General features: G+C 40.7%; 1 protein-coding gene across 5 annotated transcripts in view; it reads right to left on the bottom strand.

Annotated features, from left to right (window-relative positions):
• Positions 1 to 2,004: 2,004 nt before the first annotated feature.
• Positions 2,005 to 13,818, bottom strand: part of GAPVD1 (GTPase activating protein and VPS9 domains 1) — a 61,444-nt gene continuing 49,630 nt past the window's right edge. For all 5 annotated transcript variants that reach the window (XM_031450455.2, XM_031450456.2, XM_031450458.2 and 2 more), the window contains 7 exons: positions 12,272 to 12,381; positions 11,808 to 11,967; positions 10,591 to 10,778; positions 9,885 to 10,098; positions 7,817 to 7,889; positions 7,298 to 7,495; positions 2,005 to 6,037 (listed from right to left, as the gene is read on the bottom strand). In XM_031450455.2, the coding sequence (XP_031306315.1) occupies positions 5,897 to 6,037; positions 7,298 to 7,495; positions 7,817 to 7,889; positions 9,885 to 10,098; positions 10,591 to 10,778; positions 11,808 to 11,967; positions 12,272 to 12,381 (1,084 nt within the window). In that variant the 3' untranslated portion in view covers positions 2,005 to 5,896. The remainder of the gene's footprint in view (positions 6,038 to 7,297; positions 7,496 to 7,816; positions 7,890 to 9,884; positions 10,099 to 10,590; positions 10,779 to 11,807; positions 11,968 to 12,271; positions 12,382 to 13,818) is intronic.

Here is a 13,818-nt window from a genome sequence, read left to right as displayed (position 1 = left end):
GGCGCAAGAGTCAAGTTGAAGGTCAGGGGCTGCCAGAACCAATGCTGTTATTTTACAGGGGACCCCGACTATGAATGGAAACCAAACACAACAGAAGTGAAACAGCCATTTTCACTGAGGAAGAGTAGAAAAATAATTTTTCATACAGAAATTTGAACACCATGATTATGTTTAGCAATTTGGGGTTAGGAAAGAAACAGTTTTAACATAACTAGACAGATTATGAGAAAAGAAAACACTTGGACTTAAGAAAAACTACCATTAAAGGAAAAATTGGACTGGCTGCCAGGAAAGATTTATCCTTTAAAACAACCTTCCTCACCCATATCCTCTGGGGATGTGGAGCCAAGCCTTCAGGAACAGACCACCAGCCAGAGATCACAAATCTTAGTATCAGAGGCAGACAGGGAGCTTGCTAGGAATGCAGATTCCCAGACTTTCTCCAGAAATTGATTCAACGGTTACAGGGTGGGATCACGAGTCTGCAGTTCATCATGCCCGGGTGGGCCGTGCAGGTGGTTCACAGGCTCATCCTTCGTGAAATGCTGACTCATAGTGCCTCTCAAACTCCCGTGAGAACAAGTCACCTGGAATACTTGTTTACAGACTCCTATTCCATCTCCTATGGGTTCTGATTTTCCAACAAAAGTACCAGGTGATTCTCAACAGGGAAGCCTGGAAAGCACTGGTTCATAGAACTCCCTAGGGCACTTAAAAGCGGACCTGTTTTGGGTACAACTCCTAGACTGTAACTGATTTAGTCAGAGTGAGTCAGATCAGATAGACCCCTTGACTGAATTCACCAGGAATTACTGACATGAAACATCAGCAGATACGTATATTAATCAACAGCCCTGGTTACAAAAGTTTTGTCAGAATTACAAATTAGGAGGGCTAAGGGAAGCTGAAGGGAAATGCTCTATTTTTAAAAACCACATCGGATACTCTTTTCCTAGGAGTGTACAAGTTAATGTTTTTTCATCAGCAATATGCCAAATTCCTACTTAACAGAAATATGATTACCATGGCTTTCATGTTCACTGTCTACAACAGGTTCAGTGATTTAGAACTGAGAGCTTTTTCCATTTTGGCACAAAATGTGGAAGATGCTTTTTGGATCCCCAGGGAGATTTTCCAGCCTCTTTGATAAATTTCTTTAAAAGTCTATGCACTGCATTCTGGTACCCTAAGAAAACAGAGTAAGATTCTTCTGGAATGCAATGGCTGAAGCAAAATCTCTTCTGTGAATACTTAAATCTCTAGGCAGAGGACACATTCACAGCCAAGAGGAGCTTCTGATCTGATTCCACTTCCCAGGGTCGTGACACACGTTACGGGCAGCACTGCGGGCAGGCCTAGCTGAACACCGTCACTAGCTCCACATCCTCTGGGAAAAGCTGCAGAGTCACGTTACCCTGAGAGAGGGCTGAGTGGGCACAAATTTTACAGGAGTTCAGGTAACAGGTAATTCCAAATTGGCAAGAAAAGTTGAATTCTATTTTCAGTTCTAGGCAAGTCACAGCATTAATTTTCATACTGAGCAGACTGAATGAAAACTGAGCCCTAATCCAATTTTTAAATGTCTCCTTCTAAATGAAGTGCAGTCAATGCGGGGAAAGCACTTTTCCACCAGCGAGTGGAGTGAGCTTGCCTCTGCAACAAGGGCTCCTTGTCAAATAGAAACTCCCCTCAGCTGAAAAGATTAATAAAATCTTCAGTGAAAACCGTGATTAGGACTTCTGCTCTCAAAACTGAGGCTGATGAATAGCTACCAAATAAAGGGTTCAGACAGGAACTGTGTTGAAACGATAAATGTTCACCATCTCGTTAGTAATTGCTGGATGATTCTAATTCCTTCCTGTACTGCACTTCACAAATACCCTTGGATGCTCAGATGAAAAAGATTATGTGTGAATTCATGGACAGTAGCAATATCTGAGAAGTCAAATAAATTTTCAGAAATGCTTCCGAATACAAAATAGATGATGGAAACATAAAACCCAATGAATTCAACTGCTCTCCCTTTTAATCAATTTTACAGAATGATATCATACATTAGTAATCACATTAGGAGACAGGAGGGGTTCCCTGTACATATACAAGATTGTGCAAGCTCATTAACTGAGGCTTATATAAGGTTTTATCAGTTTCAAGAGGAGAGGCAGTACAAAGCTTTTTAATACAGGTGAAGCACAAGAATATGGTAGACGAGACAGAGTATCAACTCAGCAGAGGTGAATTCTTAAGGCGTGTGGCCCCACCCACACTGTCTGCTGTTAACCAAGTGTAGAGGACTTCCTCTCTTGTGAATTTACCCTTTGCTGAGCGCAGGCCTGTGGGACACGCAGCTCTGTGGTGACTCCATAGCTCAACCACACCAACCCTGACATTGACGCAAACTGTATTTTCCTTTCTCCAAGTATTCTTAAGAGTAATAAAGCTATTCCAGGTCAACTTACTCCTTGGGTAACCTACATTCTAAAGTATATTAAATGATTATTAATTTGGCAACGTTCTCAAGCATTCTGGCATTCAAAATATCTGAAATGTCTCATTACTGATAATCTACTTGCTAAAAATTCTTTGAGTTTCAAGAAGATTGTTTCTGATTCTCACCGCCCCCCCCCCAAGTATGGCAATTACGTACAGGATAAACTCACTAGAGTTAAAAGAACTAAAAAGAGGACAGACTTTTCCTTAAGAAATAAAGCCAGAATGGAGAAGAGAAATTCTAGGACACACAAATGGAGGAAGCGAATTCCACTAATGTTTCTATCACTTCTGTGTGATCCACAAATGATTTTGAGCAAGTGTGATCCGATTTTCCTTTTTCACACCCACTCACATCAGAGAAAGGAACGGTGCAAACTTCACAATGTTGACCTTCACTTGGCCCAAACTGGAATCCCCACAGCAGGCAACAGGAAAACAGTGCATCGGCCGGTACAGTCGGCTACAGCTTCCCGTGGCCAAAACGTGGCCTTGTGACTGCCTGGGGTGGGTTTTTGTTCTCTTGCTCATGCACCTCAGGAACATGTGTGTCAAGAGTCTACATGAAACAAAGGCTTCCAGGACACAACAGGGAAAGAAAAACCATGCATGCATCACATCCACATCTATTTTCGATCCTTCACAAAGCCTAGTCCTCTCACAGAGATTTAATATCTGTATGAAAAAGGCTTTCAGAAGCAGGTTTTTAAAAAGAAAAAGCAGACGAAACCAGTAACTGTGGCTGAGATTTGACCTAAAGTGGAGAAAGAAAACAAAATGGTTTAAAAAATAATTATTTTGCAAGGAAAGACAATCTTCAATCTGTATTTCTATTACTTAACTGTCTCCAGAAGCAGAGTATTAATACAAAGTATAAACTGATTTTTCATTAGGTAAGTTAATTCTACAAGATTTCAGTGAACTGAACCACTGTCTCCCCATTTACCACTCATTATCCTTGTAAATTCCATGTAATAATTGGTGGCTACCGAATGTTTCCTATGTGTGACTTCATGCTTTTCCACTAATCCTTCACGAAAAGTACTGGGAGGAAATGTAGTAAGAAACACTTGAAGAACAACTATTCCTCAAGATCAAATTACTCCCTATCTCACACCCCACCACTGCCACGCAGACAGTTACCAATTCCTAAACTCAGAAATCAACACTGCAATAAAATCTGTCATGAAATTAAACCAGTGATGGTTAATGCTGAAGTAGTCTTTACCCCTGACAGGTTTCCAGAGGAAAACAGTTAAACCTTAAACTGCTGGGCTGTGCTGCTCTGCCAGCACCTGGGTCAAGCAAGCACCCACCTCTGCCTCAGAGACGTTTAACCCTGATGCCAAATCTCTGGGTTCTACTCTCACCAACGTCTCGAGCATTGCACAGCCCTCTCCCCTGCCTCCACTGTAGCCCTACTCCCCAAACTCACCACCTCCTCCTCCACAGAAAAGAGGTCTGTGCAACGTCCACATCTTCACATTTATTTCCACAGTGATAACATGGAATAGATTTAGTAACCATCATGGGGGCAAAAATCTCTTGTTCACTTACAAGTTAAAACCCAAAACAATGAATTTCAACAATTCCATGTCAGCTATTGATTTAACATTTATTGACTAAAATGTGAACTCCCTCTAGGCCTTAGAAATCATGTTAGACAGTTTGTCTTGTAAAGTATTTATGATGGAATTTAACTTCTAAGACCTAGATAAGCTTGGCAGTTACAGCCCACGAAGCACATGACTCTGTACACAGATTTCCTGACCTAACATTCAAAAGGACATTTTGTTGTACTAGTTTAATTTTGACCTCCCCCTAAAAGGCAGAAACCACATCCCACACTCCTAAGCAGCTTGTTATTTCGGTATTTCAAAATACATGAATGAGAAGAGGTCGCGGCATAAAGAAAATCCAGCTTCTTGAGGCACAGAGAAACACAGCGTTCCTGGAGAGAGGGAGAAGACAGCCTCTGTACTCATCTGCTCAACTGTTTGTCACAGTTCCCTTAAAAATGCCTGGAGATGCTGCCGGCAACGAGAAACTCAAAGTATGGGACCAAGTTTTATAAAAGAAACTAAACATGTTTAGGAAACATACAAAGTGAAACCAGACAGCGATGACCTACGTCCAAGACTTGTGCTTGAAGCTTTGGTGTGCCTCCTTGGCCAGTTTCTCAGACACCAAAACCCATTCCTGATTAATTATCAACATACAACCAAACCAAAATACAGAAACACATACTTTTGTTCAGAAGAGGGAAATAAAGGCACAGAAACCTGCCAAAATAGATTTTTTTCTCATAAGAATAGTATGATTGATTAAAATAGTTTATCACTAGTAAAACTTGTATCACTAGAGCAGACAATACAAATTAGTTTTTTAAAAAATGACATTCACTGAATTTCTGGTCTGTTCATTCAATGTGAATCACCATCAAAAATATATTACAATTAAAGGTTTGTAGGGAGTTCTGTTCGGGGTTTCTACACTATACTTAGTATTTCAGATGAGAAGTACCACAAGAACGTGTTAGACAGCTGCTGTTCCTTTGTGTGTGATGGACGGTGTCTATCTCCTACTGCAGGCTCAAAGACGTCCACGGTGAGAAATGGCTCAGTGACTCACTCAGTGATTTTTATACCCCTCATCAAAGGCAGCCCTGTGCATAAAAGCCACATCTAGAAAGTTCAATAAACTGTATTACACTTTAATAAATACTTCTGAGTATTTGTTTGCCTTTTGCTTTTAAGCTCAGCTTAAATTTTGTCAAGGAAACCATTTCACAAGAGGGTACATCACAACCTACTATCAGCAATATCCCTTGTTTATTAGAATCTGAAGATGTCCATATTACATCAAATATAAATATATATTATATTTACATTTCCTTCTTAGCTTTTCAATTTAGGTGAGTGTATTTATAGATAATGCCACTAATGTCACCACTATTATCATCCTCAGTGCAACTGGTATTTCCCTTCCATTAGATGCATATAAGATTAGATGGCATCTTAAAAGAGGTGTACTGGTCTTCTTCTTTCTTTTTAATGAAAGGAAAGAATGGGTATCCATAAACGGCGATCTAGGGATTTTCTAGGAGATTTTGTTTTGTTTTTTAGTATTTCAAAATACCTGAAAAATGTGGTCCCTTTTTGCAATACTATTCTCTACGTGGGAACAAGAAAACAAAATATGCAACTCAGAAAGGAAAAGAGCCCAAAAGAAAGAGAACCTGCTTGTTAGCTCATTAATCTGTTTAGTAAAGATCTGTTTTAAAATGTCTGAATGCTGTACAATATTATACAAAAACGATCTTCAGCCTTCAAAGCAGCTGGTACATTTTCTAAGAGATCTGTTTGCCCCCCTATCAGTCTGCTGCCTTGGTGGGCCTTGGTCTTGGTCACTTTCGGTCATCGATAGTTTTAATGAATTCCACGGCTGCTGTGAACTGCATCCACCAATAGGACTCCTCTCCAGACAGGCAGCTGGCGTAGAAGCTACTGATATACTGAACAGTGGACAGCAAGCAGGGAGGATTTGCCTGGAGAAGTGAAAAGTAAAAGAGAGTCAACTACTCAGAGACACAGCTCTGCAAAGTCATTTACAGTAACATCTTCACACGTTTTCCTGTGAAAAGAGACACCGGTCCTTTTAAAGTAATCCCTCAAATCCTTTTTGGAACTAAATTGTAAACCCTCGCTACTACCATTAGCAACAGTACACTGGAAAGGCAAGTCGGGTTCTATCCTAACAAAGCTCTTCACCTTGCTGGTCTTTAAAGAGGCTAAACTAATCCCAGTGGATTTACTCAACATCCTAGGATTCCAGAACGTTAGACAAGGAAAAATATGCTGTAGGTAAACTGAGTTATATTTGGTTTGTAAGTCCAGGTAGAATTGGCTAAGGGGGAAAAAAAAAAAGAAAGTATGTCCTCTGCTACAAGAGGTAACAGAATATCTCCTGCTTTGTTACCTTCATATGGAGAGAAAGGACACAGGTGTGTTAAGAGGTTAGGAGGACAAGCTAAGGCCCGTTCCTTGTAACGAGCTTAAACTGGCTCTGCACAGGGACTAAATACGTCACCTGGGGAAGAGGGCAGGGCAACGGGCAACAGGAGGAGTGATGAAGGCTGATCACATGCCTTCCTACGGGTTCTGACTCTGAGCTAAGAGCTCAGGTTGCAAAAACACTGCAAACACTAAGAATCAGTAAGATGTATGTCAAATATACTTTAGATATCGACAAGCTGAGCTGGCTGGAACACACGAGTGATGCAGTTACTTGGTGGCTGTGTATACCCAAACTTCATGGTTCCCTTAACCAAAATGTTCAAAATAAACCATTTAAATGATGAAACTTTAAAGTCAAAAAAGGACAAGAGATGTCAGTACTTTTAAAAATAATATGTTACAGCTACAAAATAAGAGGCTAAAAGAAGAGAAAGATGATTGGTAAATGTAGTTTATGTGACAAGTACTGTGCAGAATTCAGTGTGGAAGAAGATGGTAAAAACACAATGAAGAGAACTTGCCCTCATTCACACACGCAGTGATTATATCCTGAGCTCCAATCAAGAACTTCATGCACTGCTTTAAAAGCTGAAAATGTTCCTCTAGGAATCTAGTCTTCCTACCCTTTCTCTAGAAAACCCTACTTCTGGACAGAACAGAACTTGACATTAGATACTTTCTTTCTGGGTAACACAGAGCTTGAAACTTGTGAAAGGGCCAAAGTCTCTGTGAAACACTGCACCACTCTACTCAGAATGACAAATAAACAATTCTAATAGCGAGGGACCCACCTTTATCAACACAAATACCAAAACGGGGACAAAGTCATCCGCTCCTGGGACGGAGTCCTCATTGGCCAGGCTCAGGAGGTTCATGATGGTGGAGCACATTCTCAGGATGCACTGCACTTTGTCCCGGGGGGTCTTGTAAGCACTTATTGTCCTGATTTCTGACTGCGCAGATGGCCACGGTGCCTCCCGAAGATAAACCTAAGGGAGACCACAGACAGAGTCAGGTCTGGGATCTGACGGCAACTACAGGCAGCGACCACAGCAACCTCCACGTGGCAGAGGGTAAGGCTGCTGCCTTCTCCTTTCTTCAGTAAAACCAAACTGCGATTCCTCCTGCCCTCTCACTTAAGACTGAAGCTTAACTTTTAAACTTTATAGTGAGACTGAATTACATCTGGTGCAAATGGTATTTTATAACTGATGACATTCTGCTTCCTTGAAAAACTGGTATCATGCACATAGTATACCAAGCAATTTTTAATTAAATAATACCACCCACACTATACAACCCTGTATTACCTCTGGTATCTGAAGAGCTCTGTGATTTGCTGTCACTACTTTAGACAATCTCTGAATATGTTCATGAAGAACCCTGAAAACCCCAAAAAACAGTATGTAAATATGTATTTCAGAAAATAAGACACACAGAGAGTCATAAATGATTTTGTTCCAAAACACATTAAAAAACGTTTTAGACTTATTTCTAGATATACATTACAATTACCGTTGAGACTCTCTTAGCCATGAGTATTCTGTCTTGTCAGAAAAATCTCATTTTTAGGATCTGCTTAGAAATGCTGAGTCATGAGCCAAGGGGACGCAGGGAGAAGAGCAGAGAAGCCCTCCTTGCCCGGACTCGGACAGCACTCCGAGGGAGAAAGCAGAGGTGCCCATAGCCCAGAAGCTACTTGGACAAACTAATTGGCAGACAGGCCGAGAGGAAGTGAGGGATCAGAAGCCAGGAACCAAAGGTCACAAATGCTTAGACGGAGAAGGGGCCCCGAGAAACATTCAACTTCTCATTTCATAGATGAAAATAACTAGACTTAAAAAGGTGAAGAATTTGCCCAAGGCCACACCGTGGTTAGCAGCAGAGGCTAAACCTGGCTTTCCTGGCTTCTAGTGTTCTTTCCAGAACACAGTGTTAACTCTCCCCTCTATAAACCTGCAGAAATGCCACAGGGGAGAGGGTAGGAATAGCCTGCTTCAAAGATGCTCTTTGTAGTAAATACAGTTTGAATGTCCCCATTCCTTATCCCATTCTGGAGGCCAAAAACTGGTGCTCTGGAGAGAAAACAGGGCCCATGAGGCAAATTCAGCACAGAAACTTGGAGTGGGGCAAAAAGCCTCCTGAGACTAGGATCAAGTGAGAGGCAGGCTGGAGGGATCCTAACCAACTCACAGGAAAGTGAACTCTCAAGTGTACATGCAGTACCTTAACATTTCCATGAAAAAAATCTTACATAAACCACCAATGACCACTCGGAGGTCCTATTACACGGACCCTCGAGAGTGGCTGGCAGAGTAAGCCACCGTTATTGCTGGGAGCACAGTAGCCACCTCAACATGCTTGGGGCATAAACAGGGTCGTAAAGCAGTGGTCAGGAAAATGCAGAAGAGGAAAAATAAAAACGCTAACTTAGCCATAGTTTCACTACCCAAAAATAAGCACTGTTACCATTCCAGATATTTTTTTTTCAGATTAACTTTTTAGGATTACTTTGAAAAATAGCTTTACTAAGATACAATTCATATACATTCAATTCCAAATTTTTTGATTCTCCAATATAGAACTTTTCATTCCTAAATAAATACCAGAAGTCACCGCTGTGCCTGATGCTGTGACACAGTGATGCATAAAAGCATTATGCTCTTGCTGTCACGGAGGGAACGTTCCAGTGGGAGACAGAAGCATTCATCAGATGATCACACAAACCAGTGATCAAGATCAGGGGGCGATTTTCGCCCTCCAAGGGACCCTTGGCAACATCTGGAGGCACTTCTGGTTCTCGCGCCTGGTAGCGTACTACTGGCCTCCAGCATGCAGAGGCCAGGAACACTGCTGAACATCCTGCAACGCACACGACGGCCTTTCATTTCAAAGAATTACGTGGCCCAAAGTGTCAGCAGTGCCAGGCTGAGAAATCATGGCTCTAACAAATGTGTAACTGCACCTGTGGCAAGTGCTAAAGGAAGGTACACAGGCCTGAGGGAGCCCTGACAGGGCATTTAACCTAGTCAGAGAGGCCTGGAAAGGTTTCCCTGAGGAAGTGATGTCTGAGTTAGGATGTGAAGGATGAAGCGTAGGTAGAAGAAAAGAAGGGAGGAACAGCTGAGGTAGAGTAAACGGCAGTGCCTTCCAAAAAGGCCATGCCAATTTACACAACCTCCATCCCGATTCCCCACATCTCTGGAAATAGCACTGTCATTCTGTCTGATCTTGTAACTCTGATGGGGGAAAGGAGGTAATGTATTTTTTTTTTTACTATCAGATACTAAGTCTCATGTTTTATTGTCTAAAATATGGAGCTGGCTCATAGATCCCTAGGTAGTCCAACACAGGCACGTTAAACACAGAAGCACTTACTGGTCACGGAGTATGTCCCCGTCCTGATTAGGGTAGAAAGCAAGCTTGAAGATCCGATTCATCACACTCCGCTCAATGGCCAGCTGAGCGTCCTGGAGCTGCTCTTCACTCGCGTTCTGCCATATGACGTCCTGGGCCATCGCACCATAAAGGAACTGCAGAAAATCTCCCACCTGAGCAGTTTTATCATCAGCTGCTGTGAGTTTCTGAAAGTCTCCAATGCAAAATAGTAATTTTTAACATACAGTATTTGAATAATTTTAAATAGGAAGTCATTTTACTCACTAGCTATGCAGACATTACTGTACTCTTAAAGCCAGAAGTATCTGGGCATGGTTTATTTCAGGAGAAAATGCAGCCAAATCATTAAAAACAGGAGAAATGTAAGAGATAAGTCAATGTTTCAGAAAAAGAGATTTGTTATAAAAAGATATGCTTTGTTCTTTAAAAAAAAATGAGAAAAAATATGTGGATCCAAAACTTTACTAATTTTCCCAATTTTTAAATAAACTATAGATATTCAATCTAGGATAAAAATGAAATTTATTGGTTTGACCTCAAAGGTTTAATTATTAAGAAGCAACTGGGAATTTAAGAAACTGCTCTTTGACACACAGACACTCAAAGAAGTAGCAAAACAGAAATTTCCAGATCTTCCCAGTAACTTACAGCTGAATAGCTGCTCAGCCCAAAGGCCTTTAGTTACCTTGAATGAATTCCCTGATCTTCTTTTCTTTGCTCTCAAGCAGCAACCTCACACAGACAGTGGTGAAGTATCTATTGGCCACCTCTTTGTCCCGCAGAACCCTCTGCAGCAGCCTTTCCAGGTGAGCCTGTGTGGTCTGCAGTCCTTGCCGGCAGCGAGTGAGGTAAGCAATATAGGGGGCCCTTTTCCTAAAAGGAAATACGCTTTGAAGGACATCAAACAGAAACAGTACACTCTTTCTTTGGTGACTAAGAGTCTTAATTTTTCTTTAAACAAAAAAATTACTTCAGAGACTTTGGTTTTACGAATTAGTAGGTCAGGCCACAGACAACTGTCCTGAGGACTAATGCTGCCGGCACGAGAAACAAAACCAGGTGCAAGGACGCAATGTACAGCACAGGGAATATAACCAATATTTTATAACAATTTCAAATGGAGCATAATCTAAAAAAATACCAAATCACTATGTTGTGCGCCTGGAACTAATATAACATTAGTAAATCAACTATACTTCAATTTTAAAAAGGAAGAAAGAAACCATTCTACATGTTTGTGAAGAATATCATCCCTGGGCTGAACACTTGGCTCCCTAACTCACTAAACATTACTAAGTCCCTTCTCATCGTCGGTCTGTTTCATATTGGAGCAGTCTCCAAAATGGCAGAACCTCAGACCTAACAGGACATTGACTGCTACAAAACTAAAATAACAACAAAATACAGGTTCACATACTACAAGATCATTAAACATACTACCAATTACCTAAATGTAACAATCACTAGAGCACCCCATCCTGAGCTTCTTTACTTCCTAAGCATCTCAATTACATTTTTCTCTTAACTGTTAGCAGGGGACAGACAGACAAAGGGCAGCGGTTCTGAGGCCTACTCCTGCCTCTGCTTCCCTGAGTCAGGGGAGCAGTCTTTTCTATCACCCCTAAAAAAGGGAAATGATATCCAAACTATCCCGGCCCCATCTCTACTAAAGGTGCTTTTGTGCAAATCTGAAGTGAAATGTACTCTCTGTTAGTAAGAGCTACTCATTTATAACCACATTTCCAGACTAAATATCCAAATAGGTTCCTTGGAAATCTACATCTAGGTAAACACAGCCAAGCACTTTGTAGTAAGCCTAAATTCATTTCTGAAATAAGAACTGAAAAGAAATTACTTGCAGCTTCAAACAGGTGTACAAGTGGAACAGGCTGGGTGTGTTACCTGTAGTCCTCGGCAATAGAAGCCAGCAGTTTCCTACAAGTCCTGTTATCAAAGCGGCATACACAACGCATCGTTTCTTGAAGTTGAGCCATTAAATTCTTATCTTGCAAATTAATTGCTTCGGCTATCTGAACTTTTAAAAAGCAGACAATTTCATTGTCTAAGCAAAAAAAAAAAAAAAGAATTCTGTCATTGTTGACAAATTCCAGGGGCTTACATAAGCTGTGTGTCATCCCTCAGCCTCTAGGATATCAATTCTGCTCTACCATTTATCAGCAGAACTGTATTGCCACACTTTAATGAACCATCAGTAATCAAAGTGCCCTTAACTTGATGCTAATGTAAATGTATTAGGTTGAACTATATGGAATTGCTATACAGTTTAAATACAGTTGAATACTGGCAATTTCATATGGTTCCTCCTATGAATATAGGGAAAAATAAACTATCAGGCAGCAATTTACCTTCTGGGTCTGTATGGTCTGGTAAACCATTCCTTGTTGAATGGGTTAGCACTGGGAAAGCAACAGAATCCGCAGAGCAAAGAGCAAGTCTCAGTTTCTTTTTTGCATCTCTAAAGAATGAGTTGAAAATACATTAATTTCTTTGTCCAGATATGGTCACATTTTGTAAACTATTATTATATTTACTCTACAAATTAATATGCTACCTCAAGGCTCAACTGTTTCAACTAGTCATAAACATAATTTTTAACTTACTGACCTCTCACTTAAGAAGCAGGCTTCCCACTTACCTGAGAAGCAAGGCTAAAAAAGTGCTCTGGGCAAGGACCAATTAGTAAAGTCACCAGAATCAAACAACACATCTTTTCTGACTTTCTAACATACGCTGAGTTCTATGCTAAGCACTGAGAGTCAGAAACACATATTCTGCCAGAGTTGGAAGGACGTCAACAGAAATCATCTCAACAGTCTCACCACCCAAACTAAGGAAGCCTTCTGTCATACCTCTTGAGAAATGCTGACCCTGCCACAAGATAAGCTGAGCACCTGACAAGAAGCCCTTTCTGTTGCCCTGCTGCTTGAAACTTTGTGTTGAGTCAAAACCTGCTTCCTTTCGACTTCCAACTACTGAACTACCTGCTTCCACCCAGGGCAGCACCTTTCAGTAAGGCGTCACCCTCCACAAGAAAGCAGCTCTTCATACTGGGAGGGGCCACTGAGATTCTTTTATCTGCTAGTGCCTGGGGCCCTTTCTCTTCCTGTAGGACACAGACCAGAGCTTCTTCAGAATGTCCGAAACTGCCATCCAAAAAAAGCAGTTGAACACTTCAAAGAACAAGCCAAAGTCTGCTCCTCCTGCTGGGTTATCACTTGTCTACCCCATCTGACGAGCTCTGAGTCTTTCCTTGTTGGTTTGCTTCCTCTAAAATGAGTAAATCACAAAATCAAGCCAATCAAATGTAATATTTGCCCACTTTGCAAAGACTCCTAAACTATATAAAGGTAAAGTTATATCTGGAAAATAAAAGTTGTCTGTCACTTCCCCCAAGTTCACCATAGAAAAAATTATAAAGCCTCAGAATAATAAAAAAAAAATGGTATGTACAGCACAGGGAATGTAGCCAATATTTTAATAATAACTATAAATGGAGTACTGTCTTTAAAAATTGTGAATCACTATGTTGTACACCTGAAACTTATATAATATTATAAATCAACTATACCTCAATAAAAATAAATAAAATTAAATGATACGCTGGTTAGACTTTACTTTAAATTAATTGGGTGGGGGGGAGGTAAATATGAAACAGTATTGGCCATGTATTAGTAACTGTTCAATCTGGGTAATGGGCACATCATTGTACGCTTCCATTTTTGTACTTGTTTGTAAATTTCTATAATAAAAAGTTTAAAAAGAGAGAAAGAGTCAGAGACAGAAATAAAGAGATGGACGGGTGATCCATGCTTTAAAACTGATAATCTTTGGATAAACAGAGGAACAAAACCAAATTTTTCAGGCTTCTCAAGTCATTTTCTTTGTAAACTCC

This window comes from Camelus dromedarius, chromosome 10 (assembly GCF_036321535.1).
Source record: "Camelus dromedarius isolate mCamDro1 chromosome 10, mCamDro1.pat, whole genome shotgun sequence".
Taxonomy (NCBI): domain Eukaryota; kingdom Metazoa; phylum Chordata; class Mammalia; order Artiodactyla; family Camelidae; genus Camelus; species Camelus dromedarius.
The sequence above is the reverse complement of the archived record's forward strand: the minus strand, read 5'-3'. Positions and strand labels throughout refer to the sequence as shown.